The 16,310-nt window shown below is 36.9% G+C and overlaps 1 protein-coding gene across 4 annotated transcripts in view; it reads left to right on the top strand.

Annotated features, from left to right (window-relative positions):
- CTNNA3 (catenin alpha 3) overlaps positions 1–16,310 on the top strand; it is a 502,927-nt gene that overhangs the window by 354,595 nt on the left and 132,022 nt on the right. For all 4 annotated transcript variants that reach the window (XM_049810858.1, XM_049810861.1, XM_049810860.1 and 1 more), the window contains one exon: positions 4,395–4,551. In XM_049810858.1, the coding sequence (XP_049666815.1) occupies positions 4,395–4,551 (157 nt within the window). The remainder of the gene's footprint in view (positions 1–4,394; positions 4,552–16,310) is intronic.

Below are 16,310 nucleotides of genomic sequence, written 5' to 3'. Positions count from 1 at the left end.
TGGTCCTGCAAATGAATAGCGCATGTGGGAATGTAGGCAGAACTTTTATAATGGTAGATTGCTTATGCCTAGGAGATAGACACCTTTGTTGGTGTCTTTGAAGAGGGCTTCAGAGTCTCTGGTGACTCATTTTTAATGTCTACGTTCTGATGAGATCTAAATGATCAGCCTTTTCATCTACGTCAGCATTGCTATGCTATTACTATTTTTCAGATGTTGGAAACGACGTGTGATTTTAGCAGTGCTCTAAGCTGCACTCAGCATTCATTTGTGAGAGCTGCTTTTTTAATTTCCCTGGAAGTTACTATGACTCTCTCCTGCATTTTATTGGAGGAGAGAATGTTACTTACAAACTAAAATGTAAGACACACTCTGCACATTCAGTATTTTAACTGTATATGTTTCCTGGCAATTGCATTAAAAAAAAAAAAAAAACCACAATAAATGAGAGTGGGGAACTGTGGTTGGTTTTTTTGTATAAGAGACATAAATGGTGTGCCCATTTTTAGGTGTAGAATCATACACCATCAAGACGTACCTGCTGCCAGATGATACAGCTGATAAATGCTTTTGCTGCAGATTTTGTAGATCTGGAGTATGGATAAAATAAAATTGTATAACGTATAACAAAGGAGCTGTATTGAAAGGATGTCTGAAAATTATGGGGAAAACTATTTGGCATAAAGCAAATTATAATCAATAGGAAAAAGCGTAGTCAGTTTTAAGTCCTTACTGGGCCTGGCTGGTGTTCTGTCACCTACTTACAATGCCTACTATTTTCAAAGTCAGTGGCTTTGTTTTAAGGATACTGCATGAAATCAGACTTCTTTCAAATGTGCCTTTAGACTTCATTATGTATGTTCTTGTGAGCTGTACTTTTTCAAAATACTGTTTCATGGGCAGAGTGCTGAAACCATAGCTGATGGTGGTAGAGTTTGAGGCACTTTTGATTTTTATTCTTTTATTTTAAAGATCATTGCATATTATCTGAGGTGCAGATCAAGTAATTGTATTGTTATTGTTATGATTGTTGTTGTTATTAACAGATATTTTTAAAACTGTGCAGCTTTAAAAAAAAGACTGATCAGACGCAAGACTTTCAAACTGTAATTCCTCAACTGCTAAGCACTTTTTTCCTATAGCATGCACTTTTTGCCTTTAATCAGAATTAACTTGATTCTTTACTTTGGTTCTTTACTAAAGTTTTAATTTTTTTTTTCCAGATATGGATAGTTTGATAACATGTTTTCTAAGATAGCTGTGTGGTGCTCTGCTGTATATATGAAGGCAGAATGCATTGTCAGAAAGCTGAAAGTCTAATGAATTAAATAATTTGCGTATTAGTAATCCAGAAAATGGGAAGAATGACAACTTCAGCTTTTTTCAGTGTATTTTGCGGTTTTCAGCATAACCTTGCAGTTGTTTTGTCAAAATAGGAAGGTTCTGCAGTGTACATTGCCACAAATTCAGTAGTAATTCTGAGATGGTGGGGCTCCTGATGGGTTACATTTAGACAACAATTAAACAGTGTTTAAATATATTTATTATGTCATTATTTAAAATCAAGTAACATCTTTGTGATAATTCCATTCTTGTTTTACAAAAATAAGTAGTAAATCATTCTGGTATGTTGGTGTAATACTTCATGTTGATGCTCTTCTATGCATTGGATGATATGTTGATAGTGTCTTCCTTAGTTCAGCAATTAGTGTGCTTGATATTTTAATCTTAAGAAAATTACTGTTGTCATGTGTTAGAGAATTTAAGGTAAATGAAGAGCTTTTTGCCTGCAGAAAGTTGAGTTAGTGTTTTTTGGTTGATTTGGGTTTTTTTTTGTTGTAATATGGTTTTGTTGTTTGTTGTTGTTGTTGTTTTGTTTTTTTTTAAATTTTTCCCTTCCTGTGATTTAAAGATTCTTCTTTGCTTTTCATATGCACATAGAGTAGTTTATTTCATCTCTGCAGCTGCTCTCTTTCTCTTCAGGCTTTCTCCTCTAGTCTGACTTCATTTTTTTCAGTTTTTTCTCAGTTTTATGTTTTTTAGAACTGTGATGATGATATTGCTGTTCTGTCTTCAGTGGGAGGGAAACTCTTTGTGTCTTTCTAGAAGTATGGTGCCCCCAAATGGATAGGGTTTTCCACTTTGAAAAATTATAGTGCAAAAGTAGAGCAAAACACTTGCCTCAGGTTTTTTCAGGTATATATTCTGTGTTCACTTCTCAGACTGTTGGTTTCTCTGACAGTACCTTATTTTTTGCAACCACTTGGCATGGTGGACTTGCATTTATTGACTGATGCACTGTAAATGCAGAAGCATTTTTGCTGCTACCTGTTCACCTGGTTCCAATTCTAAATTTGTTTTGCTTATTGGGATTTTTTCTTTTTTTCTTGCTGAAGAATAGAATGCTTTTATATTTGTACTTATGGGACAGAATTCTATTTTTTACATCACTTGTGGAGTTGGTGAAGAAATCTTATCTTTTTCTTCATTGTAGTTGCATACTCTGTGCATTCTCCAACTGCCTGGTAAAGTAATAAGCATGTGGTCTATTCTTCTTACCAAAATCATTAGTAAAAAGACTCAATCCCAGCAGTATTCTTGTGAAAGCCTAACTGTGTATGTTTCCTCATTATGAGAGTGCAAATATTAGCAAGTTTGTCATTATTTAAATTTTACCACCTGTGTAAGTTCATGGGTTATGTAAAAATACTAACCAAACAAAACTGATTACAAATTTAGCTTATGGTCCAGAACAGGCTCAAGAGGATTGATATTATTGTAAAGACACATCAGATGGGCTTGGGATGAGGACTTTCCTAGTTCTTATTCTTTGGTGCAATGACTTGATTACAGTGGCATGATATACAAGAATGTTTAATGAGTGTACACTGTCAGCACTGGGGATTAGTGTGGCACATTGTTTTTATTCTTCCCATTTTTTGCTGTACATGGTGTTTTGTTGTCTTAAAACCATTATCCGCTTGATAAATACGCAATATTGGCAAGGGGAGAAAAGGCTAGTGTAGGGTTAATGTTTAGCTTCTACCTGGGATATGTATTAGTTTAATTTAAATAATGTTTACAGATATCAACAAAAAGCCCTGTTAGCAAAAAAACCTCACTAGCTAATTAACTGATTGAAGAGGTATCTATAGAAGTAATCACTTTAGGACCAGTATTTCCATCTTCAATTTCCAACTTCTACCTTTTTAATGAGAACATAGTTTCTATTTTTAGCCCTAACTGATGTAGAAATACCAGCCTGCTGCTTTTACATAGATGCGGTTATGTGTTATGTCCCATGCCACTGATCCTAAAAGAGATCTCTGTTGTCCTGGTAAAACTTTCCACTTTTACATGACAGAGGCTGATAATACTCTTTCAGTGAAGATAGTCCATAATAAGTTGTGTGGTAACAGTTGTTAGAGATTTTAAACTCAAAACTAAAGTGATATATGCCATGCTGGTATCTGTGTGCTTTTAGTGTGTGTAAGTAAAAACCTCCTTGTGTTGATACCTTGCTGTCGTAGTTTAACCCCAGCCAGCAACTAAGCACCACGCAGCTGCTCACTCGCTTTCCTCCCACCCAGTGGGATGGGGGAGAGAATCGGGGAAAAAAACAACAACAGTAAAACTTGTGGGTTGAGATAAGAACAGTTTAATGAAACAGAAAAGAAGAAACTAATAATGATAACACTAATAAAATGACAACAGTAATAATAAAAGGATTGGAATACACAAAACAAGTGATGCCCAATGCAGTTGCTCACCACGTGCTGACTGACACCCAGTTAGTCCCTGAGAGACAATTCCCCCACCTCCACTCCCCCCCAGTTTATATACTGGGCATGACGTCACATGCTATGGAATATTCCTTTGGCCAGTTTGGGTCAGCTGCCCTGGCTGTGTCCCCTCCCAACTTCTTGTGCCCCTCTGGCCTTCTTGCTGGCTGGGCATGAGAAGCTGAAAAAAATCCTTGACTTTAGACTAGACATTACTTAGCAACAACTGAACGCATCAGTGTGTTATCAACATTCTTTTCCTGCCTAACTCAAAAACATAGCACTGTGCCAACTACTAGGAAGACAATTAACTCTATCCCAGCTGAAACCAGGACACTTGCAAACTGGAATAGTGTGAATTCTCCAAATGAAACTAAAACTTTGGGATTTTTGCTATCCTATTCCATTAGCTGCTTTATTTACGAAGCTAAAATGGAAGTTGGCTTGAGCAACAGCTGACTGATATTCCTGCTGAGAACAGAAACAAAAGCTGAGCTACGCTTTTGCTTAGAGAACAAAAATGCTGCTCTGCAATTTTAAGTAAAACATAAAATTTTGTTTCTGAAGACATAATTAATTAGTTGTTGGGTTTTGTGTTTATTTTTGGTACAGGTTATTAATGCTGCTTTAGCTCTTGCTGCCAGACCAAAAAGTCAAGTTGTGAAAAACAACATGGAGATGTATAGGAGTACATGGGAGAATCACATCCATGTTCTTACTGAAGCTGTGGATGATATAACAAGTATTGATGATTTTCTTGCTGTATCAGGTATGATAATTTTCAGAATCTGATTATTCTTTTATATGCTTTGAAAACTTTTCATAACATTTCAATAGGAAAACAGTGGAAGATTAGATTGTGTGAGGTTTTGTGAAGCTGTTGCTTCTATTTAAAATGTCCCCACACAGTAGATATTTCTACTCTGCACAATGTAGAGCTGGGTAGAAGCAGCTGTATCTCTCTGCTTGCATTTTTTGTGTTCTGTTAATTTCTGTCGTATGATTGGTTGCAGAAGTTTGTTGGTTTAAGTTTGGTACAGTTCTTTACTCTCTTACTCCCCTAGACTCAGGCTACAATTGATTTCACTAAGCAGTTCTGTTAAACTTGCCACAGCTTACTCAAGTTATGCAGTTATAGTCTTTCAATATAGCACACTCTGAATTAAAATCAAGCCAGTGTTTGTTATGAATCATAACCTCTGTTCTTAACAAAAGTAATTCTTAAATAGTTGGGGTTTTTTTTGACAAAATCTGATGAACATTTATTATTCAGTCTACAGCTGAATGCATTTCGTAAGCTTAATTTAATCTCCCTTTTTTTCTTCTGTACTCAGTGGACGGAGATACGCTCATTTAGAGAGATTTAGGAGAGTGTTGCTTGTTCTTCTGGATGATTCAGTTGTTCTCTCCTGAATACAGAAAAAGCTTGTTGAGATTAGACTAAGATAAAATTTTACGAATTCTCCCTGATTGTCCAGTCTGATGTATTTCCTGTTGGGAGCTAGGTTTCTGATAACTTTCAAAGTTTGTTTTTTTCAAACCTGTAGCAGATCCCTAGCATTATCCAATTTCAGTAAAAGCAGACCTTTTGTGTAGTTCTCCAAAATGACTTTCAATCAATTGTTTTTTGTTTTTGTTTTTTAAATCATGGTGTCCTTTTACTTCCTCTGACTACACATCCCTAACATGTGATTATATGCAACTACATTTCCAATTTTTGTAATATTCTCTGAATATCACACATTATATCTGCCCTATAATAATTACTCTGCTGTTGTACTGTTGCTCTTCATTATCCAGTGTTACATTCTGTATAAGAGTATTCCTAAAAAAAACCAACTTTCTTTATGCTGCCTGTCCTTTTAATATCATATTCGTTTATCCAGGATTGTGTCATCCTCTACCCAGTGCTGTTTTTTTCTTTTTTTCTGGGACCTCAGATAATCTGAAACAATAATTTATACTTGCTTTTACAGTCTGAGGATGGAAACAGGCCAAGATGTGAAGGGGGTGTTAATATCTTTTTGTTACATTTGAAGGGAAGAGAAAGCTTTGGTTTTTTAGTAGAAACCCCCTCTTTTCTTGTTTGGAAAAAAAGCAGCAAACTTCAAGGTAAAAATAGCTTAGGATTTAAATTAATTGATGACATTTTGAGAGAGAAGGGTGCTGAGCACCAGAGGTAATTAACATAATTCATCCTGTCTGGCTGTGTGCATTCTGTCTGCTAACCAGAGGTTATGGTTCTTAGGATCTGTGTGATGACTCACACTGATCATCACAGATTGGCATTGAAATTGGCATCCAAACTAGAATTGCAGTCATTGTTCCAGCTTCAGGCAATCTTCTGCTGATGGATTGAAGGGTGAGAGGGAAGGAGGTATTAAAACATAGATTATTCTTTGTGTTGGGGTCATGTTGTGCTGGAATCACATTGAATGATTTCTTGATTATTTTTTTTTTTAATATATATATATCAGTTATTTCATAATTGCAGGAATTTTTAAATAATGGAGTTCCATGAGTAAGTTAGTCATGCAGTAGAGAAACGTTGTACCATAAACAAGTTAGTTAATATGAGGGAAAACAACTTAGCTGTTCACAATGTCCATTTCTGATGTGTATTCATTTGCAAGTTCTTAAATTGTCTTGTGCTTGCTTCTTTTATCTGGAGTGACTGAGACACATTTATTTTCTTTTATCTAATAACTGATGTTATTTTTCCCAGCTTAATTGCCAGAACGTTTGGATGGTAAAAAAGAACTGTTTGCTGCCCCATTGGTTCGAATTGAGTGATAAATTCTGGATAGGAGGCAACTGGAAGGAGAATGGAGATTAGATATGGATAGGTTTTTAGCTTTTTATATGTATGTCGTGCCTTCCTGCCAAAATAAAGGTTCTAATTCTCATGGCATCGTCTGTCCTTCACTGCACTATATTGGTGTCTGGAAACAGACTGCATTTTGTGCTCTTTGCACCATTATTAGAGAATGCATCATACGTGTCAGATCTAGTATTTTTATCTTCTGCAAACTCTTAACTTGTAGAACTAGTTATTGCAATGTACTGATGACATCAGTGTTGTTCAGTTGTGATACCAACCTTGTCAAAAATTTTGGAAATCAATGACCTATTTATTGAAATCTTTCTGCTCTCTGCTTTGTTGATCATCTGAGACTTTTACATATAAAAAAATTGTTACAGGTATAAGCCTAGATATGGCGAGAGCTCTTTGTAGAAGTGCTTTTTATAATTAAGGTCATTGTAAATACATATATAGAGGCAAATGGTAGATCATTGAGACGTGCTGAAACTTTTGAAAGTGTAGTGGAAGAGAATCCCTACATTATCTGGATGCCTTTTGAAAAACACTAGTCCAACTCTATAAAATCTGTTCATCCTTACTAATTCTTCTCATACTGCACTGGAAGTTTTAGATTTGCTGGGAAATTTATTTAGTGCCAACTACTGAAACTCAGTTAAAAATTCTGAAAGGTTATATCTAATGTAGGAGTTCAAAGTTTAGAAACCATTTTACATGTAATTTCTTCTCGTTTTATTCCTAAATCTCCTCAGTTCTCTAGTACTGTGCACTTCCACTGAAAATTTCCCATTTCGTTCCCCTCCCACCCCAAAATCTAATTTCTTTTCTGTGAAATGTATCTTCTGAAACTTCTAGAATCTCCTTCCTCTCTACATTCCCGTTCTCATTTAAAAAAAAAACCCACAAACCAAAACCAAAACCAAAAAAGCCTTTCAACATTCTAGTACTCTGCAGGTAAGGCTGTCAAACTTTAATGGTTTGTCTGCTAATTTAGTGGAACAACTTGCAAACAGAAATAGTGTATGACATTTCTGCATTTTTTTCAGATGCGCTTTATTCTGTTGTGGTTTTATTCACTGATTTAGGAATGTATGCTAGCTTTCACCTTGCTGAACACCTACGCTTAAGCCTGCATTAAGGAAGGTGCTAGTCTGAGGTTATTGCAGTTCAGTTATTTCTCCGGGCAGAACTTCTTATGTTTTACTAGTCACTTGTTCTTTGCAAAAATACACAGTTGTGCTTAAGCCCCATACAAAGTATTTGATGTAATTCGGGCTAATCAGATTGGTATGTTATTTCATCGTCTTGGGGGTTTTACCTTTTGCCTATGGAGTTATGTCTTCCTGTTAGGTGCACGGGTTTTTTTGTTGTTGTTGTTTTTTGGTTTTGGGTTGTTTGTTTTTTTTTCTTTTTTCATTTAAAAAACTTGTCTGTGAGCAGAAATTGTTGCCTTAGAGGAACAAGTCTAACGAGTTAACAGCTTGCATAGAGACCACCCAGTAGATTTTAAGGAGCACCACTGAATAAATTACTTATTTCCTACATGTTTCTCCTAGCAAATAGGTATATTGTAGGGAGAGTGAGGACTGTTAGAACATCTCAAACTTTGCTAGTTCAGATATTTGCAGTACCTTTGCTGCTGTAGTACTGTAACAGAATACTAGGAACTTACCAAAGCCATGAATAATACCGTTAAGGCTGTTCACTTCAAGTCATGCATCACTGCAATTATAGGACTGATTGCATGTTTGCGCATTTGTATGTGTGTGATTGAATTACTGTGGGTATAGCTTGCTCATCTCTATGTTAATTACTCTCAGTTTATTGTAGTTGGACTTTACCTGTGACTGTTGTAATTGTGCAGATGGGTGTTATATGAACCCCGGACTCGGCTTTGGTGAGATTGTTTCTATTAACTATGGTTGTTTTTTTTATTAACCCCTAAAGGAAAACAAAACTAGGCTGTTTGTAGTATACCAGTTTTTTAAAAATTGGGTCATAAAAAGCATAAAATAAGTTCATGCCTTGTCAAATGTAGTAAGTGGATATGTCTGTCTTTTGCTAAAAGTACTCTGCTATGTGGCATTGTAGAATGAAGTCCATCTCTGGAGATGGCCTGTGATGATCAGAGGTCTCTACTGTTATAGCTAGATTTACGGTTGCCTAAAGTTTCTTTCCTTTGCCAAAGCCAGCAGAGGCCAAGGCACCATTGGAACATGGGTGTACTTCCCTTAAATTCCACATACAGGTTTTTTAAAAAAATCTTGTGCAACTTGTAGCTATATTTATATGCCACTTACCTGCACAAGACACCCTGCTTCTTTTTCATAAGTGCGCATGTGAGCATGAGTCACAACATCTTGGGCCTGTTGATTCTGTTGCCATGGCAAATCCACCCTGTTCATTGTCCCTTATGGTTTCTGCTGCTGGACAGTGTGGGACACCTTTAAGCCTGTGTGGAAGGGCCTCTGCCTGGATGAGTCCTGACTGTCAGTGGTGCTTCATAGCTCTTGGTTTTAGTGCCCATTTCATGGGTAAGCAGTAGAATTTGTTGTCCAGTGCCTTCTGTGTGTTCCTTTGCGAATGTGATTTGGATCGTAGTGGATTGGCTTTTTTCTGGAGGAAGGGGAAGCCCTTGTTCCGGTTCCTATTGAACTACTGTGTAAACTGCAATGACACTAGAACATTTTTCATGTTCTAGAACATAAGAGAGTCTGAAATTTCTTATGAAATTCTTTGTTTAAAAAAAAACCCAAAACAAACCAGCAAAAACCCCAAAACCCAAATGTTATTTTTGGGTGGGAGAAGGTTCTTTTTACTGCTTACAAAGAAAAACATTATAATGCCCATCTACTAATACCATCCATTTCTTCTTTATGGGTACTGAAAAACTTAGTCAGGACTGTGGGATTAAGAGATAGAAGGTCCTCCATGGTGCTTGTTTGGAAAGCTGAAATCACCCTTCTTTTAACCTTATAACATTGCTACATCTTCTATTATGTTAAAAAAACCACGCTTGACGAATAGCACTCAAATACAGTGAGTCATAAGACCACACCTCAGTCTGTAAGTATTCATAGCACTGAATTTTAGATTTTGATTGGGCTCATACTTCAAATCACTTTGGACAGTTAAAATCATTAAGAACGCAATCTGGAAAGTTGAAGTCCCTCAAAGTAAACTGTGATGTACGCTGTAAATACTTGGGCAAGGAGTAAGGGGAAGATTCAGATTTCTGGCTTGCTCATCTCTCTTGATATAATTAGTTTTCTATCAATGGTTTAAAGTTCTGGTTCAGTTTTATTACTACTTTTCCAGTCTATGTAGCATGTTTACAGATGAATGCATCACAAAAATCGCCAATTACAGATTCAGTCTTAGCATAGCTATGGAGAAGGGGCAGGGGGGGAACAAGATGCTATTCAGAGGCTTAAGATGAAATTTAATGTTTTCATGCTGGCTTTTTGGGACCTGCAATAGCAAAATACCATGCCATGCTTTTTGAAAAAAAAAAAAAAAAAAAAAACCACAAAAAAACCAACAAACCCTATAAGAATCTAAGTAGAGATGTATGCACTTATTTATGGTGAAATGATATTCAAACAGGAAGGTTAATTACACAGTAAGTTTCAATACTGTTTATCTTAAGTTTGTTTGGCCCGACTATAATGTGCTTCAGGACAAATACGAATTCACTGAGCTGAAATAGTCAAGGTCCCTCTTCATGGTTCTCACCTGGAGTATAAGAAAATGCTTGTCACTGAGCATGCAAAGTTTGCTTTTCCTGGTATAGCTTTCATCAGTCATCCGTTTAATGACCCACTTGAAAGTTCTGTCAAAGCCATCATATGACTTTGCCCTTGCTGGGCCATATCCTCTACTATCTCCTCTTTCTTTTAACCTGTTTGTCTTCTGTAACATTATGTAACTCTTATTTCAACATTTTAGAGATGTGTTTTATGAAGAAGTAGGGGTGTTTTTTTTTTTTTTTTAGTCTTGCTACTTACTGAAGTGGATGTTTTTAGATGGAAGTAAGGACAGGAACTATTCGCATCACTTAAGATGTAGGCGTATTATGGATTATGCTGGCATAGTAAACCCCTTTTTTTTCTTTACTGTCAGGTCTTCCCTGGGAAATCCTAGGGTTGTTCACCTTTTAATCATGGTTGAGCAAGTGTGCTTCTAGAATTTTCTTAATTGACTTCAGAAATTTCTATGCCTAATAGTAGTAACTAATTTATAGCTCAGTATTCGATACAGACTTAGGACTGTTTTTCCACTAAACACATTAATTTGAGTTTATTGACATTGAATGTGGTCTGTTTCATTGACTGATCACTTGGTACTGTGGTAGCCATCTTCAGTTCTTTGTTGTCAGCTTTGACTATCCTAAGTGAGAAAACAAAAAAAAAAAAAATCCCTCCTTTGTTACTTCAGTACTCTCTTTTCATATTATTTCTGAAAGTATGGAATCACACAATTTCAGAGCCAATCCCTGTGGAACTACTGACTTACGTAATTGGGAAAACTGACTGCTTATTTCTATCCCTTGTTTTCTGTTTTCTAAGAAGTAACACCCAGGAAAATCTGTCATCTTGTTCCATGCCATCTCAGAGTTGTCCAAGAATAATAGTTGCAAGACCATTTTGAAAGTCGTTTGGAAATCCAGTCTATAGTTACCAAATGAATCACTTATCTCACTATTCACTGGTACCTTTAAAAACCTCTGGTTTGTGATACATGGCTTTCTGCTCTACAAAGCTATTCTGACTCTTAATTACATCATATTCAGATGACTCAGTTCTATTTTATGGAAAAGTTTCTACCAGTTTGCCCAACAAGAATATTCTATATAGGTTTCTGTTTCCTGTGATTCTTACCAAATGCCTTAAAAGTTATCACCGTAGTAATCAATTTTTCTTACTGTATTATCAAGGTTAATGGAAATTGGAATGTTATGTGTCACAACTAGTAGTTCAACAATTTGTTTTCAGTTTCCTTTAGAGGAATGTCTTGTTCCTGCAAATTTGTTGATGCTCATTGTATGCATTTTGTTTTAACTGAAAATCTAGTTTTGTCTCCTACCTCCCTTTGGTATCCCTATCCTAGCCCCAAAAGTAGCAGGCAGTCCCTCATACACTGATCTAAGTGCAAATTACTCTTGTAAACAGCGATTGTTTACGCTCAAGGGCAAACATTACAATGGTGTTACACTTCTTAGGTAATTGATGCTTTCTTAGGGGCTGCTTGTTTAGGTATGCCATATCCTAGCCACCAGATTGGACCATGTATCACATGCTGATTTTGGGAAACTGTTTTGGCAAGCGTTGTGCCATAAAAACCTGCTATTTCAGATTAGCATTTTCTAATTCAAGATTTTCTGTACCTGTTATGGGAACGTTTTAGTGGAGAACTGCTTGCAGAGTTGTAGATGATAGGAGCAAATCAGATGTGTGAAGTCATTCAGTAAGTAGGCAGGACTAAGGAGCTAGGTAGTGCAGTTCAGCAGTGGACTTGGTCATTTGGATTATGTAAAGTTTCCATCCACAAACTGAAATTTCATATTGAATTCCTGCTCACTTTTTACTGAATTTCAGTAAGATGTTGCTTAGACCTAGTTATCTGCAAGATTTGTTTCCCATCACAAGCTTTGCAAACTACTGGCATCCCCTTCCAGAGTTTGAAGGCTGATGCATTTGGAATTCACTTTGTATTTGATCTGGCTGAGTTCAGATTTGGCAGCCTTTGGAGCATGGTCTAAGATGCATGGGTTTGATGCAGATTGGGATTAATTTTTTGTGTGTTTATTTCCTAACAGCTTGGTTGCTAATAGCTTTCCAGCTGCAGCTGTGGCAGTAGCTTTTAATGGTTTTGTGCAGCTTTGCAGGAATTGATTTGCTTGCTTTTTGTAATGAGGCCTACTGGAAACATATATAAGCATTCTAAAAAATGGTATCTAAATAAGCACAACCAAATGATAAGGGAAGGTTTTTGATCAGTGGCACTAAGAGTTTAAAGTGACGATGCTACTATGGTGCAGAATGTCAGACTTTCTGTTTCTAGGATGTGATACAGAATCTTTATCTGGGAGAGCAGGTTCCAGTTGTGTTGTAGTTCTGAAACTTGTGGTGCATGCTTTTACTACTGAAAGCTAGCCAGCAAGGCTAGCGTGCAGCATGTCAAATGCGTATTTTCGTTTAAAAGACATACATACATGCATGCACAAGATGAGCAAAAGCCAACTGTTGAATGTGATGCGTTCCCTTAAGGTCCCTTCTTGTGAAACTGATAACAAGCAATAGGATACTAATGAGCTTTTCCTGATGATCAGAAGGCATCCTACCCATTGGAACCTCCAGCGACTGGATAGGACGTGTGCCTGTTTGCTACAAAATGGGGAATCCTTAAAATATTGGGGCGGGGAAGAATGCAAAATCAAGGAATGTGCCTAATTGAATTTGTGGGTTACACAAAGTCTGACTTGCGTGTCCAAACTTCTGTTGCCATTAAGTTTAGCAGATACTTTAAATTTGGTCCCAGAAATGTGGTGTGTGGTAGTATAAAAAAAACCTTAAAAACAAACAAACAAAACCCCAAACCTTAACCCCTCTGAAACCCCCAAATTGCCCAAAACAAGATAACACCACCCATCCCCAACAACAACAGCAAAAATGATACCAGCTTACACTTCAGGGGGAAAACTGATCTAGTGAAAAGGCAGTTTTTCTTTCTGGACATTTGATACTTTGAGACATAGCTATTTTCAACAGTAAACAACACAATTCACACAGATGACTACAACGCTTCCACCAGGAGAACTGACAAATTTATCACAGCTTAGAATTTATCATTTTTGTAGGGAGACTTTGGAGTTTCCTACCCCAAATTATCTCTTGTCAGTTAAATGTTTTCCATCTGTTAACATTTGCCCTCTCTGTGGGCTGGCTGTTGTGTCAAACAGAATTATTAGGTGTTCATCACATGTTCGCTATAGCAGATAAAAAGCTGTTACAAGAGAATATTGTCATAAAGTCGGTGTTTTCACCTGAACAATTACCTAAGAGTGGCAGATGGCTTTTATCTTTTGACAATATTTTATAGACATAAATGAAATAGCTACCATTTAACATAATATGGTCTCTTTGTTGCACACATTGTAAAACAGGTAATGCAAAAGGTCTCCCAATTATACACCACTAATCTAGCAAAAGGAAATAGGTGATAAATTTTCATGTTTGTTAATTCCCACCCCACCCCCTGAGGAAATGAAATCTTTTGAAGGTGATAAATTGACCAAATCCTCCAGCTGATCCAAAGGCAGACATTGAGTATTCCCTACTAATTGCAAATTTCTTTTATGCTGTTTGGTCCAAACTGGGAAGATAACTGGCTCTTCATTCTATAGCATCTGCCCTGAAATTATTAACTAGGATATTAGCTATACAATGATTTTTAAGATATGTGCTATGAACTATTTCCCTGTAATCTGGCTAGTTATTTCACTGTTGAAAAGACTTTCATTTCCAGTGAGATAAGACTGGAGGTCAATGAAGAACTCTAATTTGTGGCATTAACTAATTCCTTAGATAATGTGTTATTCAGAAGACATTGCTTTTGCCATATTAGACTTAAGGATTTATGATATATCAAGGCCTTTCTGAGTTTTCAAGAGATATTTTCATGAAGTTAGATAATATTTTAGCTAGATTTGGATTTTGAATGCAGAATTTAGAAACCAACAATAAATTTTCCATTTCCCAGCCACAGAAGGGCAGAAAACAGATTTATTTATGCCCCGTTTAGGGCCAGCTCATATTTCACCTAAGGCAATAAAAGTGCAGACTTCAGCTCTTCTCTTTTGGCAGAGCAAATGATATGGAAAATTGAATCTCTACTTTCATAGCACTGAGAATACAACTTCCTTCCCACTGTCCCCAGCCTCTGTCTGCTTTAATTCATCAGCTGTGTAAGCAACTCTGCCTTCAGAAGAGGCAAGTGGGGCACAAAACACCAAAGACTTGTGGAGCGTTTTGTGTATGATGCAGTCTTCTGCTCATCTGCTGAAGGAGAATCCTCTCTTGTAGTTAAGCATTCTCCCCCAGACAGTTCTAGTAGACTGCTGAAAAGCTGATGGGAATTAAGAAACAAACGGGGAGGAGAAAAAAAAAAAAAAAAAAAGAATTCCAAAGAAAAATCTCTCCCCTTTTGTAGTTCATCTATTGGAAAAAGAAGTTTTCCTGAATTTTTAGCTGGGGTTTATAAAGGTGACAGAAAGGGAGACTGTCTCCTCTATTTTTTGAGAGGGAATGTTCTGAGGAGAATAATAAATGCTTTGGTTCTGTATCGCTGTGTAAATAAAGGGAACAGGCCCAGACTGAGTATTAATAAAATGGTTTTCCTGTGTATTTTATGAATGGGATGCACGTACTAAGAAAAATACAACATGATTTTGTAAGGCAAACAAATCTTCATTATCCAGTAGCTAAAGGGAAGAGTGAAAAGTGATTACTTTATTACGTCTAAGGTAACAAAGTGAGGGGAAAAGCCTAAGTTAAGGCTGACGGTGGCAAATGTACTGAAGAATTTTATGATCAAGTCTGTAAAAGGACTTGCTGATGCAGAGAAGGCATGTTTCGGTAATTTGTGGAGCCTGGATATGTCAGCCTGTGCTCTTTTTGGCTGGCAGTTCTTAGCGGTTTTTGCCCTCTATATCACAGAATCATAAAATCCTTCTGGTTGGAAGGGACCTCAAGATCTAGTCCATCCTACTGCTCACAGCTGGGCCTACAGTGTATTCAGATTAAGAACAGAGATTTTACAACCTCTCTGTTCATTATTCTGGTCAACCTCATTATGTTTGCAGTGATTTCCCCCCCCCCCCCCCCGCCACCCCTCCTCACCTATTGCAACTGTTACCTCACATTCACCAGCCTCACACCTCAGTGAAGAAGTGAAAGACCAGAGTCAATTAACCTATTAATGCAGAGTTAATGTTACCTGGCAATGTTCTTCCAGCATGCTGTGTTCACTAAAACTTAAATTTCTAAAATGTAGTATAAGAGATGAGGGATGTATGCTGATTATGGCTTCTTGTATCTGTCTGGAAGCACTTACTGGTTTAGGTGTAAATGTATTTAAATGGTGGAGGCACTTTTTAGAGCTGTTTAGCAAAGCTGGGTGTATAGTGCAGGTCCATTGAAGTACCACATGCTATGGAAGAGGAAGGGTGGGCCATTTGTCAGTCCCTACATTTGTAGGAGAGGTACATGGACCATGAGAATTCTAATATAAATAACATAATGTTGAAGTATCAGTCTGTCCGCAGTAGCTGAGACAAAAGAAGGTCTTGTAGTCCAGTGCTGCCTAGTCTCCTAATCTAGGCCAAATGGCCTTCTGGTCAGCATTATCAGGAGTTAGCGTGGTCACATTAAAGTTGAAGGGGTTATTCCATTGTACTTCAAGAAGATGAAGTTGTTGAATTGGTTTTTTAGGAAGGTAAATTACAGTCTTTGAAGAATTTTACCGTATGTCCATTATACCAACTTCGGTGAAGAGAATGCTTTTTTAGGAAACAATGGGTATTAACATAATTATAGTTTGACCTAGGCTCATAGCTGAGATGTGGCTAGTCTGAGTAAAATTTGCTACATACATTCTGGAAGTTAGGAGCAGTTGGGAAGGACGGCAGGGCATACTGTGAACATGAT

This window comes from Accipiter gentilis, chromosome 9 (genome assembly GCF_929443795.1).
Source record: "Accipiter gentilis chromosome 9, bAccGen1.1, whole genome shotgun sequence".
In the NCBI taxonomy this organism is placed as follows: Eukaryota; Metazoa; Chordata; class Aves; order Accipitriformes; family Accipitridae; genus Astur; species Astur gentilis.
The sequence above is the reverse complement of the archived record's forward strand: the minus strand, read 5'-3'. Positions and strand labels throughout refer to the sequence as shown.